Genomic DNA, 24,445 nt, shown 5'->3' on the forward strand with positions numbered 1-24,445 from the left:
GATCACTACTGCTATGATTAGCAAATCAGTAATTTGTATTAAAATTGCTGGATTAGTTAAATAATACAACTGTTCTCTATTCCTTTTATGGTTCTGCTATTACTTCAAAAAGACTTTAAAAACAAACATACAATCAAACAAACAAAGGAAATTACAGAAGCAATGGAAAGAAGTCAAATCTAGGCTAAAGACTATGTTACATGGAGTAAATTATGTTTCTAAGCTGTATGTTATATGAAACATTCTATATATATCAAAATGAATGTTGGTTTTACACACACCTACATGGGCTTTTGTTTCTTATGAACTGACTCCTCCCTGGGACATTCAGTTCATCATCCAGATGATTTTGGACAAAACCTTGATGCTTTGGAATTCTTCACTGGTAACTGCTCCAGAGTATCCATATTTTGAGAAGTCTCTTTAAAATGTGTATCAAATGCTTCAGGGATTGGAATTTTCATCATGAGGTTCTCTTGTTTTCAACACTGTGATGAGTCCAAGTGTACCAGCATAAACCTCACAATCTGTGCTTTATTTACACATCTAGACCTAGTTAGTAATGTTCTCTAACAGGCATAAAAATGCAGTCTTAATCCCAGTGAGAATTTGCACCTAATTATAGAATCATAGAATCGTTAGGGTTGGAAAGGACCTCTAGAGATCATCTAGTCCAATCAGGGTCACCTAGAGCACGTGGCACAGGGTTACATCCAAGCAGGTTTGAAAGATCTCCGGAGAAGGAGATTCCACAGCCTCTCATGGTAACCTGTTCCAGTGCTCTGTCACCCTCACTGTTAGGAATTTTTTCCTTAAGTTCCTGTGGAACTTCTGGTGTTTCAGTTTGTGGCCATTACCTCTAGTTCTGTTGGCGGCCACTACTGAAAAGAGGCCGGCCCCATCTTCTTCACTCCCTCCGTTGAGGTATTTATATACACTGATTAGGTCTCCTTTCAGCCTTCTGTTCTCCAGACTGAACAGAATCTCATCGAGGGCCAATTACTCCATAAAACAGTTGGCATCTGAGACCACTTGGACCTGACCATTGTGTATCTTTGTCACCATCTACTTTGCTCATACGGATAAGGAGTGAGGAATAGAGTGGTAGACACAACGGAGAAGGGATGTGTCCACACTAGCACACTGATAACAATTGGAGAGCAATACGTCAATGTTATTAATGCTCAGTTAGCAAATCACTGACTAGGTGATTCTCTGTAATTTTCATGAATGAAGAGTAGAAAATTGAGAGACCTGTGACTCCTAGTATGCCAACACTGGGATATTCTAAGTAGCATCCATGGATATAAAATTGCAAGGTGTTTTGTACCTCTCCCATCTCCACCATGTTAAATTATTCAAACTGCTTCACCGGACTAGCAAACATCACTTTAATACATTTCTCCTGGAGATGCAGGTTTTAAAATAGCTTGGATTAGCTATGTTCCAGAAATGCTAATTTCTTACTGTGGACTTAAATGAGAAGAAATTTTCAGATATTTTGCATCTGAAACACCTATGAATTTATGCAAGATGAATCTTACATTGCCATTCATTAGTTTAATCTGTCTTGCTGCTAATCAAATTCTTTACAGTGACTTATATTGCTGCATCTGATTATTTATCTCTATACCCTGGCATTAAGGGTAAAAGAAAATCTGACTTCCAATGATTGGAGACAGGTGGGATGGGACACAAACTTTTCTAGTGTGCAAAAAGCACTAACTGTGCCTTTTAATATTACAAACAAACAAAAACAACAGACAGCATCAAATAATATGCAGCTGACACCTGTGTCACCATCATGTATTTCAATTTAGAATTTATGATTTGACAGCTTCACACTTGTTTCTGACTTAGATGGACAGAATATCTTCAGAATTTTGCTTTTCCATCTGTTTTTCAAATTAGTTTTCTGAAAAAAAATAGCTCAAAAAGATTATTTACCAGTGAAGCACAGTGTGTATATAACAACTTACATCTTTTGTTCATGGTCTGTGTTAGTAATGACCATGCTCAGGAGTAAAAATGGAAGCAATATCACTTAGCCTAAAAACATTTAAAGCAAACCCTAAAATTCAATACAAGTATCATAACCAAGCTGACAATATAAGAAGAGACAATGACATGTTAAAATCTGTAAAATAATAATAATAATAATAATAAATAATAATAATAAGTCTTTTTGCGACTGATTGCTCTGGGATAAATTCAAGTGAAAAATACAGATGAAATGTAAGTGGAACAGGAAGGGAACTCACTAGACTGGTAATTTCTCTAAGAATTTTATTTCTTATAATGCAATATCTTACAATCTAATTTAGCAATATAGAATATTTCTTTAAAAATCTGTAACACATGATGCACTTTCAAAAATGTAAGCCAACTTAATACTCAAAACACATACCAGGATTAAGAACAATTGGCATTCACTATATCTGGCAGAAAGGGCAAAGAGAAAAAAAAATGATGAAACTTAAAGATAAGGCCAAAGACAGACTGGCAGACTCAGCTAGCAAGAAATGTGATCTATATCTGTCAATTTAAGCTGTTTTGATTTCCAGAGATTTTCTCCCCATTAAAGGATAGTCTATGCCATATTTTGAAAGGAAAGAGAAGGTAAGTGCAACCCAGCTGTGGAAAGCGTGCTGAGAAATGGGCTCAGGTTACATTAACTGATGAACTACTGCAAATAAAACACAGCAAAGTCAAATGTCAAAGTAAGAAATAAAACCTCCCCAAACCAAAGAACATCTCAAATTAGAAATTCAATTTTTAATCTTCAGCTGATTTGCTTGAATGTGACCAGCTGCTTTGTTTAAATCCTAGCATAAATGAAATTCTGAATCTTGGCTTGGAAATAAATAATTACAGGCAGTAACTATAAATTAAAACATGCAATTTTCTAAATCACTTAAACATCTATTTGGCCTATAAAAGCCATCAAATGATTACATCTACTACAATTGAGATCCAGTATCTTAACCAGAATGTGGAGTCAGACTCATTCCTAATACTTAGCAAGACGCTATTTGTTCACGAGGACCACAGTTTTCTGTATCAGGGTGCAAAATTTTTACTTTAAAAATAAGCCTAAAATTAATCCACCATGAAGTAGATTAATTAACAAACAGCTCCCCAGATTAGAAAAACTTTGGAATTTTATACTATTTCTATTTTTAAAGAATAAACTTAATTGAATAATAACAGAAATAAAACTGTACATAAATATGCAGAAAATTTCCAAAGTTACAATTTTACTGAAAGTACATTTTCAAAAGAAAAGAAAAAAACAGTGGGAATACAATAGTCTAGCCAAAAATAAAAAGGAAAGATACAGTATACACTCCTAAACTCTACATTGCATTTTATTTAAACAATAAATTACTATATATTTATTCTGGCCAGGAGACAGACATGCAGGTCTTACTAGGTATGAAACACATAGCCAAGTTAAACACTTAGTTTTATGATTAAGTGTGACGGTATGTACCAAATGTAAACTTACATTTTTTCATCAAAAATTCCTAGTCATGAAAATCTTTCCTAGACTTTTAGATTAAAAAAAAAATTAAGGATTGGTCAAGAAAATACAGCACAATTCTGCAGCTGAGCATGTAACTCTCACTATATTTTCTTTCCTTTTCTACTTCAAAACACTTTTGCTGCCTATGAACAGATTCTGAATTAAAAGGACAGACTTTCTTCTGCCTTGTTATTCTATTGATTTGTTTGTTCTACAGCTTCACACATATGAATCAAAATGATGCTTTGTTTTTTAAAACAATTTATCTAAATCTCTTCCTCCAATTTTTTTGACCAGAACATTTGCTAGACTTCATTTGCTTTCTTTGAGAAAATGTCATTCGTTCTCTTTAACATAAGAACCAGGAAAACTGCTTTTATGAGAATTGCTTCAATAACGATTGCACAATCTCTGTCCAGAACCTGATTATTAATGATTTTTATCTTACTTCTTTGCATAATTACTAATTTGAAGGAGTTGGAACATTTCCAGACTGTCAGTGTGCCTGCAATACAGCATGCACACATTAGACAATATGTAACAAAAAAAACGTGTTTATCATCCATGAGCTGCTTATGGGAAAACTGTGATAAATGCAGATTCAGTAATTCCAAATGTGTGCTAGCAAGATTCTGTTCATCTCAACAGAACCCTATGCTGGCAAATAACGTGGTCCAATTTTATTTTATTTGTAATACAAATTCCTTTTCAAGCTTTATGCTTTATGCCCGGTAGTGACAGTGTAAAATCTATGATAAGGATAATATTTCAGAGTCTTAAACTTGGCTTCATCAACTATCAAAACATATTTACATAGAAAAGTGACTTCTTTGCCTGTGTAAATCATCTTGATAGAGAGCTACTGATGAGACTTGCTAGGTTTCAAGAGGCGAGTGCAAAATTACTTCTCTTAAATTAAAACTTCTCTCCTTACATTTGTACAAACATACATATAGATTAAGAGGTTACTTATATTGCCAAGATCTCACATAATACTTAGTGCTATGTTTCAAACAGCACTATTAATGATTACTGTAAATAATGAAACAGAAACATTCAGGGCCAAAACAGGCTCATCTATTTTAATTTGATATTCAAATAGATCAGAAAGTAATGGAAAAGTAAATTAAAATTTCCCAAATCCTAACAGTTTTGCCAATGGTTCTGTTAACTGAAATTAAAAAAAAAAAAAAAGATAATTCAGTAACACTAAGACAGCATAAGCACAAATGAGGACTAGGCTAATTAAAAAAATGATTGAAGTGTTAAAAACTTCTAATCAAAAGATGTAACACAGAGTAATGAGTGGTCATTATAATAACTCAATGGAAAAGCAAGAGGTTTTATACACTGTCTAAATGAGTACAGAAGAACTTCAGTCTTTCTGGCATTTCTGTAATCTAGGAAATAAAGATTAAAAGACAAAATCCGCTTTGAATAAAGTAGAAAAAAAAAATTCCTCTTTTCAAGGAAGAAACAAGGTGAAGTAGAAAGAGGGTTAGCAAAAACAACTGTGTTAGTGAACAGGGGTTGCACAGAAGAAAACAGCAGACAAAATGTTTCCTGAGTAGTCACACTTAGAACTTACACCCTTCAATATAAATTACATTAAAATCGGTGAAAAAAGGAGGGGAAAATAAGGAACAAATCAGTAAGAAGAGGTTTGAGAAATCTGAACAAGATTTAACTAGCGTCTGCAAAGGAATTGCAAAGATACAGCATTTAGTGATACTTCTTTATTTTTAGGAATTTAGAATCATAGAATCATAGAATGCTTAGGGTTGGAAGGGACCTCTAGAGATCATCTAGTCCAACCCCCCTGCATACGCAGGGACACCTAAAGCACGTGGCACAGGACTGCATCCAAGCGGGTTTTGAAGATCTCCAGAGAAGGAGACTCCACAACCTCTCTGGGCAGCCTGTTCCAGTGCTCTGTCACCCTCACTGTTAAGAAATTTTTCCTTAAGTTCCTATGGAATTTTTGATGTTTCAGTTTCCGGCCATTTCCTCTAGTCCTATCAGTGGCCACCACTGAAAAGCTTGAGCTGTAATTACATTTTTTTCCCCAAACAGTTCTGCAGAGAGAGAGAGTTACAGCATTAAGAATGTAAATAGGAGGTGTATGGAATACACACTACACAAGAATATCTAGACTTTTAAGATAAATAAGATTACCAACAGGAGTATTTTTGAATTACATAACATAACGGATGAAATATGCAGCAGTCTTAAGAAATCGTTTGCATATAAAAGGACAATGCATGCTGAAGAAGAAATTAAATACTGTAGAATTTTGCCCAATCTCAATTCTCTTTTTCATGCTTCAGTTCTCAATATGACATCAGAAATCGAGACAGCTCTTTCGGTGAAACTAGTGCCGAGGCAATTATGTGACATGATGCCAATAAGGCATCATAAGGTTTGGTGCATCATTCTGACTAAGAGGGTAACAATCCTTATTTCATCAGTGGAAATGGTTAGCAGCAATGCCTTGTTAAAAAATTAATATGGAAAAAAAATCAAGGCCACCTTTAGAAGTTAATACAAATTACTCAAAAATGCTTTAAAGTTATTGCTATTATTATACATAAAACATCCTCTGACCAAAACAGAGAATTTGCTTGATTTAAAATAACCTTTTCAACAGGTTGTTGCACTTGCCTGTTATATGCATAGGGCCTTTGCTATTACAAGTATGAGGAGAAAAGAATTATACCCTCAAGGAAAATAAAGCAGTATACAGAGATCTCAGAAAGCCACCTTTCTCTAAATGAAGGATAAGAACTATTCTGTTCTACAAGTCTTCTTATGTGTATGCAAAATACATGGATTATGTTTCTGCAGCAACATGAACTTTAGGGAAAGAATTTTGTGCTGCCATCCAAAGGGAAATTGAGAAACACATGAAATAAGGCAAGACTTTATTTACATATTTTATTACTATTTATGCTGTGAAAGGGAAAACTTTTCATTTTAAAATGAAATAGAAGAAATTACTATGTTACAATGAGCAGTAAAATTTCTATTCAAGTTTGTATGAAATCTTTGGACCCTCTTCTGATTTTAATGTCAAGAATGAATGAATTTTACTAGGAAACTAGTTCTTGTAATATGTAAGAAAATACTTAATATTAGTAAAAATATACTCTTACATCTACAGGTGAAATAGCTGTTTTGGACAGTGGAGCCTGAGGATCTAGATTCAGCACTGTAAACAGAAGTAACCGATTAATTAGAAATAACATAAGAGGAAGGGCAGAACTACCTTTATTGTCAGAACATATCAGTGAGCAAAAGAGAAAAAGAATATTGTGACACATCATCTGTCAGTGAAGAGAGACTCATCCAAGTGTGTACCTAAACAGACTATCACTACTTCATATCTCTGCTCCCTGTGCAGAGGTAGAAGAGGTAGGAAGAAAATGGTTCATTGTGGGTATCGTTAATGATTCAGTCTATCCAACAAATGCTGCTACTGTACTACTGAAAAGAAACTTTTCATTGGTAATTATGTCTTTGGAAACATTCTTTCTGCATAATAGGATAAACACACAGAAAAGCAGCTGATCCTCCCTAATCCTGGTAGCAGAAAGGACATGCCAGACTTTGAGCATCAATTGCATAAGATAAGTCAGAATTTATATCATAGGTTCAGAATAAGGCACAATATACAACACGAACACAGGCATAATTGTGCAAATTTGCAGATACTTGACAAAGGGCTTCCCAGGACACAATCCTCCATTAAACATTACTTTTCTAAAAGCTGGCAAATTTACCAGATGGTTTTATGCATACTTAAGCCTCCAACTACGATTTCACTTGTTGCTATTTTAAATCTTATTCATATGAGACTTCTCAGTGATAAAGGACAACATCTACCATCCATTTGTGGAAGGAGGGGAGAAATTTCAAAACTGAAATTTACAAAAACACTGAATTGTCTAGATAGATAAATGATAAAACAGGCACATACCACATGGGTTACAAGGTGCTTGCACAAAATGAACAGCTGAAGAGGGTTTTGGCCTCCCATGTTCCACAAGACTGAAATGGCCAGAAAGTGCACATTCTTGCAACTGGACCTAAGAAAAACCTCTGAGACAGTTTCTACCAGCACACTAGATAGCCGGGAGAAGATGAGTTAGTTGAGTTGATATGGTATAAGATTCAAATATCTTACATGATTCAGAATGTCCTTAAAAAACTCTGACAATCAACTATGCATAGGAATGGTGCTAGGAAAGGACTAGGGTGGTCACTGAAATTTAGAAGGAAGACACATGATATGCGAAGACTGCAGGATTATGAAGAAAATAAATGGGGATATAGGAGTCGGTATAATTCTGAATACCAAAGGGGATAAGAATTATTGGAGCTGGAGAGCTGTGGAAAATCAGAAGCAGAGTAGCAAACCATCTTAAATTCTTACTAGAGCAATGAATATAGAACATGCTGTGTAGTTATATGATTAGAACTGATTCATCAGTTATTGTAACAGTCCTTCTCCCACACACGAATCCCTATCTACTCTAATTTCTTCTGTTCTTTTAGAGTGCTAATTTGTGCCACATTTCAAAATAAAGAATGAGAAGAACATCTGATAGAATTTTGAATTAAGTTACAGGACTAAACATGAACTATTGACTACCGTTTCTGCATCTTTCACTAGCGCCTCTGTTCACTCATTCAGTACTATTTTAAACTTCCTTACAGAATTTCACTTATTTTAAGGCAGAATTCTTATTTCTGTTAAAATCTTCTAGCCATATTTCACATAGTCACGAATGATTTTTTTTAATATGAATAAGATAAAGAAATGCTTAAACAAAACTCTATTTCAATAGTCATTAAACACAAGGACATCCCTATCTGTACCACTATGAGCAACTCTGTTGCCCAAGAAGAAAAAAATCTGCTGGAATCAGCCTGAGCACAAACTTAATCTGGCATAAGATCAGAGAAATTTGCAACTCATGAAAAGGGAAAATCAACAGTTATTGTGGAAAAGAAAGTGTATACATATATTTTTCTTATAAAATGAAATTCTGTGTATTAGCATAGCTGAACTCATCATTCATTTATTATTCAAAGGAGCAACTTGGCACTTTAGCCCATGATCTCATCTGTTTCTCTAACTACATCAACAGCAATTTACTTTTTCTTGACTATTTACATCATTAGCTTTACCCTAATCAGCTAACAACTGTGGATTACAGAAAAATTGTGAAAAAAGTATCATTCTACTAAGAACATTTTCAATATACAGTATGCTTGACCAATGTTCTCATTCAACATAATGAGAAAAAAAAATAGAATATAAGCTTTCAAGCTCTGGCATTAGGTGCAAGGATTCCAGCCAAATTCAAATCACTTAGTTACTTAGTGGATACTTGCATTCCCTCTGCACTCCAAAACCTCTTCATTTTCTACCTTAAAAATAGAATTGGGCAAAATTATTAGTGCACAATAGCTGTCCTATTTCTACAAGAAAGAGTAGTTGTATTTCAATAGCAGCCAAAAGGATCCTAGTTACATTACAAGCATTCTTTAATAATGCTAGACAAAAGCTGTAGTGAAAGGAGATAAGACAAACAGTGCCCAGTTAATGAGCATTTCTGGAATGATGAAGATAAAATATTAAATGATGAGGCCTTATGACTCATTTACCAAACACTATTGAAAATACATCAGGCCATTGTATATGAATAATGCATCCATAAAATGATAAAGGCATAATTTATAATTGGCTGGAAAACTCTGGTTTCAGTAACTCTTATTTGTATCTCATAGAAACATTATGCCAGAGACCAAACTCAACTAAGCACATCAAAAAAAAAAAAAAAACCCCAAAAAACAAAAAAATACTATTTGAACTTTATTTACTACCTAGCTTTGCCTTTTTTACAACAGACTATACAGAATTTGAAAAAGTGACTGAACAACTTTCATATATGCACAAGCGCATGTTGTCGTGTGATTGTAGGAGAAATGATTACAAGGAAAATTTTGCATAGTTTAAGTTCTGACCATATTAAATTATGACACCAATACACGTGTGTGGATGTGGATAGTCACCAGGAGTGATTGAAAACATCCTTTATTAGTGTGTATTAGTGTGTTTTGCTTTGAAGACAGAAGAAATGGTGAGTGAACAGTGAATCTTGAGGTACTGTTCAAGCTTTGGAACTTTCTGTCCCCTTTAGCTCTTCTGTTCTGTAAACCACCTCTTCCTGACCAGGTATTGGCGTCAGCTCCTTCTTTTATGAATATTTACTCAGTTCCAGCCTCTAATCTTCAAGCTTTAAGACCAGTCCTGCTACTTTTCCCAGCTACTTCTAGTCTCTCATTTTGAAATTGTATTCTGCATCCCAGAATCTTCCACTTTCTTACAGAATAAATGTACCATACAGTCATTAAAGGAAAATCTATTACTAAAACAGGGAAGAAATACAAACATCAATAAGATGCTCAAAAATGGCTATACCAGTTCAGAGGCCTTCAAAATAAAAATGCCTTTAATTCTCCATTCCTTTGCTACGATATCTTTTATAGACATAAACCTACACACTAACCCCAAATTTCTGTAGTAACTAACTTTGTGATTAAGATATGTCCTTGTTACTCAGACTAGTTTTAATGAGTCTTCTAGTTTTTCATTTGCTCATGTGAATTCTCATTCTGCTAGCAGATTGCTTCTTTATTTCCATTGCTTACATTGTGTTGTTGCTAGTTATTTTGATACTTTCTATACAAAGCGTTCCTTTGTTATTGAAGTGGCTGAGCAACATTTCCTACCTCAAAGCCACAGAATCTCTTCAAGGATTGTCATTAATGTCAGTGTTTGCACGCACTCACACACACACACACATGCGCGCACTCACAGTGACTGTTTTATTAAGTCTGAAATTTTACAAACTAAAACAAATAGCATCAACACTCCAAACCTTAATCACAGGATATACCACTATCCACTACAGACAAATCCTAACAAACATGTCATCCTGGAGATGCTGGATATCTGGTTTGAAGCTGAAAATTCTTTAGACTGCTGCAGGAAAATTTAAAAAAAAAAGAAAAAAAAAGAGAAAAAATGATTTTAAATGTAGTGGTAATCTAACTCGGCTAAACTGAAGCATATTATCTTACAGATAACAAATGAATTATGGCTCTGTGGGATTGTCTTCTTCTTTACTTATCGTCTCCCTTCCTTACCAGTTTGGAAAAAAACATCAGCCAGCTGTAAGAATAGATTTGTTCCTTATATGAGAAGCATTTTGCCCCATTTCATCTTTATAGTCTCAAAACTCTGTTGTTCCCTTGCCTTAATCTTCCCTGGAGTTTAATGAGGTTCATTCAAAATGCATCTACACAGTGATAATTCACTTTGCAGTACAGAAAATAACGTGCTCAGCTGCAACACTTTTCTTGAACACTGTGTACTTGGAATTTTTCAGACTGTCTCATACAGTTCATCAGTGTATGAACAGAGGTAACACAAGCATTTAAAATACTGTGGTTACTGCTAAGTAACTTCTTCTTTGGCCCATATCGTATACAGGTGCATTAGCATTGTGAGAGTTTGTTCTACAAGCACCTAAAGTGGGGACTCTTGCAGTACTTGCATGGCACAGTAAGATCAGTTAATGTGTATCTTCAGCTGGGTGCAGAAGATCCTTAAACCACGGTCGCTGAAGGCCAGGGGAATATTCTGTGAGGAGCAACTCCATCATTTAGAGTCTTGAACCTTTAAAAGATTTTGAATACTCTTTTATAATAAAGGACTAAAGTTTAGTGATAATTTTTAAAACTAGTTAATTGCCCTTTTATTTTTGTGCATGCAATGGGATTAATTTATCGTTATATTCATGGTTTTCAAACTAATATCCACAAAATGTGCAGTATTGACTTCTTTATTTTTCACATGCAGATTATGTCAGGAGGCTAAAAGGAATGAAATATAAGCTCACCCATGGCACCTGAATTTCTGCCTGTTTTCAGCAGACAGATGTCTTCTATGTCTTCAATCAATATAAACACAACCTTTTGACAATTCTTTCCTTTCAATACAAGAAGACAATAAATACATTCTTTTTGGTGGAAAACAAAACAAAAAGATGCATTCTACAGTATTAGTGTCTCAAAGTTACCAGATATATAATCTTCTTTGGGAAATCGGTGTGGAATTTACATTATATTCCCACTGGCATCCTTAGCAGTGAAGTATAAAATGAATATAGAACAAAACAAGCATCTTATAAAATTGTTGGTGTTTACAGAAGTGAAGAAGCAGGAAACTGGTTACCTTACTTCTTGTTCATAAGTATCTTCTTTTGAACACTCTGACGACTCAGCTTTCACAAAGCAGAACACAGACATCTTTCCTAAGTTTAAAGGCAGGAAAAAAAAAAAGAAAGAAAGAAAGAAAAAGAAAAAGAAGAAAGAAAAAAGAAAAAGGTTACTACATTACTTCATTACTAGTCAGAACAGCATGAAAACAACTGACTTGTAAAAAGCAAAGAGGCAGCCTCTTGCTGATGCAAAGGCAAGCCACTACTGAAGTTAAGCCTACATGAGAGATTTAATACAATTCTCTCTCACGATTCATGCTTTTCTAACCAAAGTTTTATTACTTCCATCTCCAAGTTTTTTTTCCTCTTTTAAACAAACTTTATTACTTTGTTTTTATGCCACTAGTTCTATATTGACCTTCTCATGACACAAATGACTGTTGAGTTACACATTGACTGTTATAAAACTCAGCAGTTTATTCTGGTTTAAAGTACATCCTCCATGAAGGCCCAGCAACTTATTTTGAAGACTTTTGGGGATACAGAATTCACAATATTCAGGCTGTTTGCATCAACTGTTAATCATTGCCTCTTCTGAAAATTAGTTAGTTCATTGTCTGGCTGTGTATTAGAAAGGTATGTGAAAATTAATTAAATCAGGTGGATCCCCACTGCTTCACTTCACAGTTGGTAGCAGGATGCACTGGTTCCTGCCTCTAAGCCCTTTACTTCCCATCATACTATCCTGTGCTTGTGCAGCTAAGTGTATAGAAAGCTAAAGACGTGCAAGGACTAAGATGACCTAGTATAAATAAAAGCTGACACAAATCGATCCACGTCTATTTCAATTCGAATGCTGCTCCCCCGGCTGCCTTATCCTGCGGCCTCGCACACAGTTGCATTGGCACGAAAAGTCTCGGAGCCTCCTTACACACACACTTCCGTGGGGCCACACTCTAGCAAATGTGTAACATGCACTTAAACTGCCACGGAACCTTTTTTTTCCCAGCAGCTTTTGCTCTCCCTCCTGCTTTACCTTGTGGCAACCCAATAATTTGTGCTGTTATACGAACCATGGTGGGGGAATTGCTCCAGATCAATTTCCCCTTGTGTTTTTTATTATTGTTATTTGTTATTTTCCCGTCAAATTATTCTTCAGCCTGTAGAGCTTCCCGCTCGAGAGCACTCACCCTCACACAAAGGCAGCTTTCAGCAACGAGCAAGGAGGGATTGGAAGGGTCAGTAGTGATTCAAACAGGTATTGAACAAGCAGCTCACACGCAACCCCGCAGCCAGAAGGACCTGGCGTGGCAGGCACAGGGCGCTGCGAGAAGCCGCCAGCCGAAGCGGAGAGCCTGGTCCCACAGGGAAATTACCTACGAGGCGGGCAAATGACAGCGGCTGGCGACCACCTGTAGCTTCTGCTGCCCCGCAGCCACCAGCCACCAGCCCCTTGCGCTCACGCGCCGCGCCTCAGCCCCGGCGGAACAGCCCGTCCGGCGCGCGCGCCCAACGGCCCCCTCAGCGCCCAACGGCCGCCGCGCCGCGGGCACGCGCCGCGGGCACGCGCCGCTCCCACGGCCGCAGCCGCCGGCGGGCACACGCGCGCGGCCGCGCGCTCACCTTGCTCCGCCGCGCCCCGCCCCTCGCAGGGCGCATGCGCCAGCTTCCCGACGGGCGCTGGCAGCGGCCGAGCGTGGGGGCGTGTTAGGGCCCGCTCTGCGCACGCGCGGGCCCCGGTCGCCGTGGCAACGGGACGCGATGCCCGGCGCTCGCGGGGCCGGTTGAGCCGCCGCCGCAGCCGTTGCCGCCGCCGCTGCCTCCGTTTGCCCTTCCGTCATGTCGGAGATTTTGTGCGAGTGGCTGAACGAGGTGGTGAAGCTCTCCCGGAACGTGGGTGCGTGGGGGCCCCCCGTGCCGGGGGGAGGTAGGGTACACAGGCTTGCCCGTGGCGTGGGACGGGACAGTGGGGCGCCACAACACTGCACGACAGGACACACACCACATGACATGACGGAGGCCTCGTTCCACCGCCAAGCCGTGTGGCTGATTCTGGCTGCTCAGCCAAGGGATTCGCCTGTTCCATGGCGTCCCAGTAGAATTTTACTCTTCAAGCACAAGGTAGACATTTTCAGGGTGAAGCCAGTGACAGTTTTCCTCTAAGCACAATGATCTCAAGAGACGCGAGGAGCTCAGCCCGTCCTGACTAACAAGGCCCAGGGGTAGGAGTATGAGGATAGGTATATCTGCAAAGCGGGGCTTGCCTGGCATGGCAAGCCTAGTGCCAGGCTTGTCCAAGCTTCCTCCCACTTGGAGGGAGGAGCTTTCCAGGCTCAGTCTCTCTTCATTCCTCTGCACATGAAGGTGACAGAGCCCTGGGACAGGCTGCCCAGAGAGGTTGTGGAGTCTCCTCTGGAGATATTCAAAACCCGCCTAGTTGCGACCTGTGTCATGTTCTGCAGGTGTCCCTGCTGGAGCAGGGGGTTGGACTAGATGTTCTCTAGAGGTCTCTTCCAACTTCAACCGTTCTGTGATATTTTATGGAAGACTTCGTATTTGCAACATATAGTTGTCTTAATGACAATTATGAGGATGTTTTCTTTTTAACACTGAAAGTGAAAATTAAATGACCAGCTAAGGCATATTTACTTGCAGCTTGAAAACTGCAAGTATTTAGTAAAGTTTGGTCTTAATTTACAAGTGTCATTGTAAAAATAATAACGAGTTGGATTAAGATTTTTTTTTCTTTTTTTTTTTTTTTTAACAAAACCACCTTAGTTCCAGGATCGTTATCAGAAGAATTTTCAACCGGCTATCTCCTAGGAGAACTTCTGAACAAGTATGAGCTTCAGGATGACTTTAATCAGTTTTCACAGAGCAGGTCAGCGTGCATGGAAAATTTATCTCTTACAGAAATTGGAGCTAATATTTACTGTTCAGTTAAAATTTATTAACTCTGGATAGGAAAAATGTCTTGAATTTTTCATGATATGATGCAGTTACCAATAAGTCCAACGTTGGTTGTACTAAGTGCACTGATTAACTTCATGTTTCCAAAAGATTTCATTACGTTGTTTGAAGCAAATAATCAATTTTGGTCGTAACTAAGAAAAAGGTAGCCTGCTAGACTAAAAGCTCAACAAACTCTTCAGGATATCTGCAAGACTGGAGATACTGTCCCTGTTCCTGTGAGATATGTGGAGTCCGTAAGCCTGATGTGTGATATGGGGGTTACCATTGCAGCATCTTGAAAATGAAATTGGTGCCAATGCATTGTGAGGCTCTGAGTGGGACCATGGTGGAAGAATGTATTAAGGATTCATAAGTTTATAAACAAAGCTGGTATATCTACAGTGAAGGGGGAAAATTCTCTGCAGATTTTATGGCATTGGTATATCCATGGTGCAGCTCACAGGATTCCCTGACTTATGCTCCATTTCCACCTTGGTGCACGTGTATATCACATATGCCAGGCTGCATGGCCTCTTTTGGATGTTCTGGGCACTTCTAATCTTTTGTTTAAATTCTTTCATATCCAAGCCAGACCATCCTGTAGGAGCTTGAGCGAAACTGTCAAAAGCAGCCAACAGACCCAACAGTTTGCACAGCAGTTTATGGGCTCTGCTTCTAAAACTGTTAGACCTCTTGGGAATTTTTTTGATCATTGATGGACGTCTGGGAACTCTGGGCAAATCCAGGGTTTCTGCTGCCTGAAAAGGAGAGCTTCAGGAGGCTTTTACTTCTGACATACTGTAGCAACTTCGAATGATGTCATGTCAGCTATTCCTGATTAAAAAGGTGTTTTGAGTTTTTGTTTCCAGATGAATTCTGATTAGGTAAGGTCCAACATCCTTTCAGTAGGTGCAAGGAGAGGCCCATATAAATGCTGGGCCTAGAGTGCATTGCTGGGGCAGAAGAGGAAGTTTGATGCAGTTATGACACTTCATTTCTTTCATATTCTCATGTCTCCAGAGGGCACAGCAAGAGAGAATCCAATGTCTTGTTGTTACGGATGCTGTTTTTGTTGTCCATTGAGATTATTTAATTTTCCATTTATTATCTAGGCATGTAGGGTAACCTGCAGAAAATTTTGTTTCAAGATAATTGATTTATATGAAATATTATCTTCAAAACCCACCTGGCTGTGACCTCGTGCCACGTGCTCTAGGTGTCCCTGCTTGAGCAAGGGCAGTTGGACTAGATGATCTCTAGAGGTCCCTTCCAACCTCAACCATTCTGTGATTCTGTTATTATTTTCACACTTTGAATCTGCCATGTGATGGCTTTAGTTGATAACTGTCTCTTGTGTTAAGAGAATCAGCTGAATTATATTCTTCTGTTCATCCTCTTGTGTCATTCATAATTTTACTAAAAGTTTTTTGTATCCCTCCTCAAATATCTGCAATAGATTTGGCTTCTGCATTTCGGAAGGCCAAAGTCATTGTTTCTCTTATGGAGAGTGTTTTATGCTTGCGATCATTCCTTGTTGCTTTTCTTCTGAGGATGAGAAGGAGGAGAGGGTTCTCCTCTTGGGATGAATCTTTTTCTGAAGAGAGAGAGACAGACAGACAGGATATAGTATTCTCTACTATGGTACACTATGAATCCATAAAGACATTGTGATGTTTGTTCTGTTCATTATTTCCTTTAGTACTTACTTATACTGTTTGATTTTTTAGCCACTATTGAGAATTCAGGTGGTGTTTTCTCAGTTTCAGTGTCTTGCTCCTGAATGTTAAAAGCTTTTATTGCTTTTTAATAGTAATTGTATGATGTTTTTAGGGCTATTCCTGCAAGAACCTCTGTTTGTCTAATCTTACTTAATGTCTATAAGATAATATAATATTTAAAATTGTAGTATGCTACTACATTAGCATAAAGTATAATATGCAGGTTCATTTGGTAAACTGACATCTATTCAACGTTTCTTAGCACAGCCCAGGGTAAGATCCTACACCTCAGAGTAAGGGGGGAAAATGTAGATTTCATTTATAGGAAGGCTTTATAAAATTGTAATCTTTATGAAGCTGTAATCTTTATAAAGCTGTAATCTGGAAGGCACTAACTGAAATGAAAAAGATGTCATCTTGAACAGTCTAGCACCATCTAAGCCCATTAGCTGCTTATGTTTCATGGTATTTGGATGCATAAGCAAGGGAATAATAATTAAGGAAGTGATATTAGGATTTTTAAAAGGAAAACTTCTTCCTGTTTGGCTGTCCATATTTGAAAAATGAAATGTTGTTTTGTCTAAATTCTGACAATAATATTGAAATGAGATTTAGATTATAAAACAGGTTCAATAAACTTAATCTGATTTGATTATACAATAAGAAGTTAAGAGATGATATAATCACAGCTTCTAAAGGATGACTTCTGATAAGAGACTTTACCTTAATCTTGAATCAAAGACTGAAAAGTTGTTCTAAAAGCAATGTAAGCAGCAATTAAGAAAATCATATAAGAAATGATCCATGGACTTTTGCAGTGAGAATAATAAGCTCCTTGAATGTTTTGTCTAGGAGTAAAATGAATTCTGAGTTACAGTATTCTTAAGTTAAAATTGGACATTTTTGTAGAATTATGCTATAGCTCAGGTGCTCAAATGTTTGTTGGGTAGTCAGGTGACTATATTTGGAAAGTACAATGTTCTAACAATTTGCTTTGACCATTTCAATTTTGAATCATACTGTTCTATTGTCAACATCTACTCTAACTGGTTGCTCTATTTCTTTTCATTGGGGAAGAAATGTGACGAGATTTTGCGGGGGGTTGGTTTAAATAGTTTTAAAATAGTTTTAAATAGCTTTAAGCTGAAATAGTTTTTAAAAATCCTATATTTTGATTGGCAAGAGCTCAACTGGGCTGATTCAGAAATTTCAATTTTATTTATTTATTTATTTGTGAACGATATATTCCTAGCTGTAATTGAAGGTTATTTTTTGCTATGAGATGCTATTAGACTTTTTGTGTGCATGTATCAATATACAGAGTATACAACTTAGCATGTTTTTTCCTCAATTATGCTTATTAGACCAACCAGTTGCGTGTGCTACAGTATACAAGCCAAGTCAAAGGTTGTGTCACATCACTTTAAGAAAATCTTTCTCTCTCCCCTCCCTACCTCAGCTAATCTTGCTATGAGATGAATGACATGAACATGTTTATTGGAAAAAATTGTGCTTGACTGTAAGTTTGTGTTCTGTGTTTTTTTTTTTTGCTTGTTTTTGTTTTTTTCTTTTTTAATCATTTAGAGTTGCAAATGCAAAACTTAACAATTTTTCTCGTCTGGAGCCAACACTTCAACTCCTTGGTGTACAATTTAATGAGAATGTAGCCCAAGACATCATGACAGGACAGCATGGGGCTGCAACAAAGCTTTTATATCAATTGTATATTGCTTTAGAAAAAAAGAAAAAGGCAAAGCTCACTGGAGGAGCCATGGAAGCAATGAGACCTGCAGGTCCTGCAAAGCTCAAGTCTATTGAAAGTGTTTTATATCGAGAGGTAAGTGTGTCTACCTGTGGATACCTCTTAAGCAGTTTGCATGCTCCCCCTCTGCACATTTTTTACTTTTCTGTTCTAAACAAAATACTTTTCCGCATATTGGAGATAGATAGAAGTTATCAGACACAGAGGAAGCACCGAGCATTGCGCACCAGTGATTTGATTCCCCCAGCAGTTTGATTCCTTCTGTTACACACCTCTCCATATCTTTATACTTTGCTGCAACCTGTAATAGAGGTGTATAAAACAAAGAGGAAAAAACTAATGACAGCACCTATCACATACAGATTGTAATTTGTTATCAAGAAGAGCATTGTTTATGAAGCTATACATCATGAATCAAACCCAGCTGGATGAAGTTTCTCATTTCTCTGGCACATACCCTGACATACAGTCTACAGATAATAAGTTTGCTAACACATGCAGGAGCAGCACCAATCAGTCAAAGCATTCTTTTATGCATACCTAAAATACATGGATAGGTTAAAGCAATTGGAGCAACTGAGACTAACTCCTGGCAATAGATACATTCAGAATGCCCCTTGAGTCATGGAATAGCAGAGTTTGGAAGAGTCTGGCCACCCTCATCAAAGCAGGGTGAGTGAGGGTAAATTGCTCAGGACTTTGTCCAGTCCAGTTTGGAATGTTTCTATGAATGGAGACTGCAGCCACTCTCAGCAAGCTGTTTATTCCTTCTCACAGTAAAAAAACTTTTCTGTCTTATGTTTAAGTTGAATTTAATGTACTTGAATTTGACATTGTTTAACTTAAATTCTGCATGTTGATTTTGATAGAACCGGCCCTTTTTTTTTTCCTGAAAGTTATTTTAGCATATTTAGATATTATTCCATTAACGCAGCAAAACTGTTTTAAATGTGTGTTACAAGATTATTGTGTTTAAATATGTTTCTTACTGTTTCTGACTCTCAATTTTCCTGAAATATAATTTTAGCGTCTGAAAAATTTAATGCCTCGTCAAACTGATTTGCAACTGCAGCAGGTTTCAAAGCATTTTGAAAAGAAATCTAAGGCAATAGAAAATAAAATAGCTCGTGCGCATATTGTGGAACAACAGAAAATTCAAAAGCTTCAAGAGGAACAAAGAGCCCAAGACATTGAAAAGGTGACTATTTACTTTCTATAAAGAAACTTCTGAAAAAGTATGTTCATAAATTCAATTACCTAATAACTTATTTAGAGTCAGTGTGAGTAATTATTAACTCTGTTCTACCTAATCACGTGTTCATAGAAAAACAAACAAGCATTAAGATATATGCTGTATATTACACACTCTAAAACAATATTTAAAAATCGTGTCCTTAAGTTTAAATTAAGAATGTTTGCACATTGCCATACATGAAAACTCTTGATAGATTTGAAGACAAAATGTACTTTCATAACTGTGTGGCTTAGTGTTCTTGTAGAAGAGGTTTGTGATGTTCTTCATTTCTGAAGAAAAGACGAAGCCTTGTTCAGTCTGAAGAAGAAGACAAAGGGAAGGATATCTGTTGTGATAAGGCCTCAGTACATCTTGCATCTCTGTGTAGTTTTTCTGATAAAGTTAAAAAAAAGATTTAATTTCTCTGGATAAGGTAACACACATCCAAGATACAGCCTGTTTTTTTCATATACATGAGCTTGCTGCCTAGCCAAAGGCTGTTGAATCATGATGAGTATTATGCATGACTAGTTAAAAAATTCTTCCCTGAAGGATCTTGTTGTTATTAAACTCTTCTTATAGCCACTGTAAGAACAAAAATAAAAAATGTACCTTCATGTGTCTGAGAAGAAACTATAAGGAAACATTCTCAAAATAAGTATTATTCAAATTCTATTTGACAGAATTTATGTTTGTTTATTTTTTAGTTTTCTTTGACTCTTTGTAGAAAAGTCTTTTCTTTTGTCTACTCAACTCCACCCTTTAGCTACATATATATCCTGTGCAGTGTCACTTAAAGGTGGCATTTAGATGCCTACCACTTCTTGATCATTTGAGACTCAGTGTTCAGTAGTATTCCCTAATGCTATGTCTATTCCCTAATGATCTGGGACAGGTATTAGACTAGATATAGCATTTAATACAACCCCTTAAAAGCATTGTCTGCATAGAGCACAAACTGTTTTTCATCACAGATCAGCTTCTATTGCACTGAACTATTTGTTAATGAAGACATAGCCTGTATAGATGTACCATTTTCTGTTATTAGAACTTGAAACATGTCTTCATCCTCCAAGTTGAGAACATGTTGTAGCCTATTGCAGGACTGTGAGATTACTCAGAATCCGGAATAATAATTTAATTTAAAATGTATTTTACAACATCATTTCTTTGATGTAAAAATAGTAATTCATATGTGGAATATTCTGAGAATATTCTTAAAACAAGATTTAACTGCAGACAAAACAAAAAGGATTATTTGCTTCCATGGTATTCTAATCATCCACTTTTAAAAAATGTTGTTGTGTTTCAAGCTTGATTTGTTCTTTTACTTTCTTTCTAGAATATATTTTTTCACAATTGATTAATTATATTTACTTCTATAGGTAAATTAGTAGTGTATTAGAGTAATATTATTTTGTTTCAACTCAAGTATCTGAATAGATTATGTTAAATATTCAGCTTCGCCTAGGAAGAAGGAGACAAAATGAAATAATGGCCAGGATTCAAGCAGCCATTATACAGATTCCCAAGCCACCACCAACCCATACCTTAAAAGCTATTGAAGCCAAAAGATTGCTAAAGAAGAAAAAAGAAGCAGAGGTAATTATCAATTGTAATTTTTAATGTTAATTATGTGAACTGGGAAAAAATATACATGCTGGGAGTATTTATAATTACAAATATTGAACATGTACCAAATATTATCAGAATATATATCAGGAATTGCTAATATAACTGTAGAAATTATGTAGTGGAATACATGATCAAGCAGTGAAAAGCAGGCAAAATATCAATAATGTGCAATGTGGTTCTGCTTTTGTTATATATGGAAAATTTGCTTTGATCTAAAATAAAGTTCTTAATAAATGTAGTAGGATGGTAATTTAATTCCTGATTATATTTTTTTAGCATCTAGTCTACTGACTGGAATGCATCAAGAAATAAAGAATTAATTTTTCCTTGTCACTTGTGAATGAGGAATGTTTGCAGAATGTATGAGCTTATGCAACATGGTTTTAAAAGGCCTGCTATATATACCAGAAATGTCAGGAAGATTTGAAATTGGCCATTGTCCCAGATGAAATCAAGACATGGCAGCAATCCAAAAAGTATATTCTGTGTTTTCTGCTGAGGAGTACTTGGGGAAGAATCTCAGATTTTGGATTATGATGTCATTAGGGCTCTGAATATTACCAGTTTTTAACATTGTACTCTTCAAACAGATGCATTCTATGCAGTGTGTAGGGTTGTAATTGCTTGATACTGTCACAGTCATTATCAAGCCACTAAATTTAAAGCAGAACATAGTCTAGAATATTTTGTTTCAGAATCCCTCAATGATAGGAATTATACAAACCACCTGAGTCCCATGTAAAATCAAAATCACCCTGGAAATGTACATCTGCAGGAAGTTAGGATTTTCTGTCTGGTGAATATAATTATAGATAGGAAAAGGGGGAAATGCAAGGAAATGAAAGTCAAGAGAAGAAAATAATCTTGCCTTTTGTCCCGGTAATAATATATAATATATATTTGATATATTTTCAGGACAATGTTTTCTGTTGTGTTAATGTGACATAAAAATCTTTACGTAATACTTGCTCTGTGAATATAGTCGAACCTATTTATGATGCTTTGTGAAAAGAAAAGAAACGTTACATTTTGTGTTATTCTTTCAGGACACATACAAGGAAATTAAAAAATTTGAGAAGTCTATGACAGAAAATACCACAGCAGCACTCAAGATCCAAGTCACTGATAGGTAATATTTGGGTATTAGATTGTTAAACTTAGATAGGATCCTATTCAAGATGCTCACCATATGTACTACTTAGAGAAAATGTGATGGCTGGCTTAACTTGAGCTGTGATTCTCCTTTGAGTGATGAGTCTGTATGCTCACTTGCACTGCAAGTATTCCAGCTCCAGCAGTGTCACGGTGTTTATATTTTATGTGTAACTGTAGCACTGGTGACTGTATCTTCTTTCTCTCCTTTTTGCCATACATGCAGCAATAAAAGACACAAAACACATCTGTTCTTCCCAGTTCATTGCAGACATGGAATTTGCAAGGTCAGCTAGACCTGCAGAAGGAGGAGGGTGGTACACGGTAACACATTTCGAAGAAGAATGGAGAAAAGCAAACTTTCTCCTCTGAGTAATGCTGTTTTAATTTTGATTCATTTGTGAATGTAATAGCTATTCTTTCTTCTTTAGTGATACCATGCTTGGGAGGCATGGCACTCAGAGCATACTCCTACAGATACTTCTGCATGAAAAAAACCCTCAGATTAATAACTTCGCAAAAAAATGTGGTCAGAGAGAATGGACATTTTGAAGAGTAAAACATCTCTATTTGATATTCTGCAAGCCATACTAAATTTCTGCTTTTGCAGAGTTCAGCTTTTATGATATTAAGTATTGGCAATTGTACTGCTTGACAGTTGGCTCCAGTCAGTGCTAGGGACCTCCTCAGGAAAGGTAGAGATTATGGGGCATAAAGACATCAAAAAGTAACCGCACTATTCATGAAGAGGACTAGCCACATAATTCTAGTGTGTATTTGTCAGAGTTCACTAAATCTGTATGAAAACACTTCTAAGAACTATCATTTCTGTAAAGTGAGTGAGTGTTCTTTTGCTATTTAATATTTTTGCCAGTGATACAGAAAAATCATTGCAAACACAGAAGTTGCATGCAACCCTAGAAACTACAGCACAGACTACCGAACTGTTAAATATTTATTCAGATGATGAATATATAAAGAAAATTCAAAAACGTATGGAGGAAGATACATTTGCTAGAGAGCAACGAGAAAAGAGACGACGAAAAATGTTAATGGAACAGTTAATAGCACATGAAGCACAAGAGGTAAGAAAATGTATGATGGCATATCAAAAAACATGCACAACTGGTAAGCTAAACTTTTGATTACAATGATAAAAAAACATAATTTTTGAAGGGTTGAATAAAATATGGAGGGGAAAGGAAAGTATATACACTTCATCTCTGAAAATTGCTTTTATGCCGGTCACTGTTCCTTGAAAAATATGAAAAGTGGTACATTATTTTTCTCCACTCTAATGTCAGACTTCATCCTTGTAAGTAATAGTAGTTCAGATGAAGCTGTCCCCTATTTCTGCCCCTCTCTTCTCTCCTCTATTAAAACAAACAAACAAACAAACAAATACAAACTTTTTTTTTGAAATGTATACATGGGCTGAAGGTGGTACTACTTAAAAATATTAAATGAAGTACTAAGCAGTTGAAAATAGAACTCCATTTGCAAATATATAATGTGAATAGCTGGACTAGATGAATTCTGAAATGGTCTGTGAGAATGCTATGAAGAAGGAAAATACTTATTTTTCAGATTAGAGCTTTAATTGTTGTTGTGTTATGGGATAGAAGGTGTGTCTTATGGGAGGATGGCAGTCTTGGGTCAAAAAAAGATTTTGCAGGTTATTCAATTTCAATTCTGTCCTGTACTGTAAAGCAAAAAGCTTTTGAGATTCCTCCTGGGACACTCCTTATTCACAAGCAGGTCTTAGCTGACTGACTTTACACATCTTTCTCTCTGTAGTGATCATTGAAGAGAATCTTACTTTATTTCTGTGATTTCTCAGCATCTTTTATCTTAGTATAATACTGTGGATCTTTAGCTGAAATGAGGCACATTGAACCCAATATAGCTGATTCTGTCTCCCTTACTGCCTTTGGCAATTAAAACGTGTTGCATCTCTAAACAGAAAAGTATGAAATTAGAATTACCTAATATGTTCTAAAGCATTAACATACAGTGTTCTGAGAGGTTTTTGAAGTTGTTAAGAATAAATTGTACCTGTTGGGGTAGGACAAATAGGAATTAGCATTAGTAGTTCTCCCAGACCTATAATGTATAGAAAAATAAGAACAGCTGTAGCAGCTCAGCACAGCTCCATCTAGCTATGTATTTTGTCTT

The 24,445-nt window shown here is 36.5% G+C and overlaps 1 protein-coding gene and 1 long non-coding RNA gene across 2 annotated transcripts in view; one reads left to right on the forward strand and one right to left on the reverse strand.

The window, feature by feature from the left end:
• Positions 1 to 24,445, reverse strand: part of LOC148593136 (uncharacterized) — a 396,995-nt gene that overhangs the window by 182,269 nt on the left and 190,281 nt on the right. The window lies entirely within an intron of this gene.
• The window catches only part of SPEF2 (sperm flagellar and cilia associated 2), a 48,836-nt gene continuing 38,047 nt past the window's right edge, over positions 13,657 to 24,445 (forward strand). The window contains exons 1-7 of the mRNA XM_088532109.1: positions 13,657 to 13,714; positions 14,596 to 14,698; positions 18,072 to 18,324; positions 19,277 to 19,447; positions 20,945 to 21,085; positions 22,165 to 22,247; positions 23,145 to 23,355. Coding sequence (XP_088388235.1) covers positions 13,657 to 13,714; positions 14,596 to 14,698; positions 18,072 to 18,324; positions 19,277 to 19,447; positions 20,945 to 21,085; positions 22,165 to 22,247; positions 23,145 to 23,355 — 1,020 coding nt within the window. The remainder of the gene's footprint in view (positions 13,715 to 14,595; positions 14,699 to 18,071; positions 18,325 to 19,276; positions 19,448 to 20,944; positions 21,086 to 22,164; positions 22,248 to 23,144; positions 23,356 to 24,445) is intronic.

The sequence above is a fragment of the Tinamus guttatus genome, unplaced genomic scaffold (genome assembly GCF_059628265.1).
Source record: "Tinamus guttatus ecotype Peru unplaced genomic scaffold, ASM5962826v1 Tinamus_guttatus_pri_ptg000455l, whole genome shotgun sequence".
Classification (NCBI taxonomy): domain Eukaryota; kingdom Metazoa; phylum Chordata; class Aves; order Tinamiformes; family Tinamidae; genus Tinamus; species Tinamus guttatus.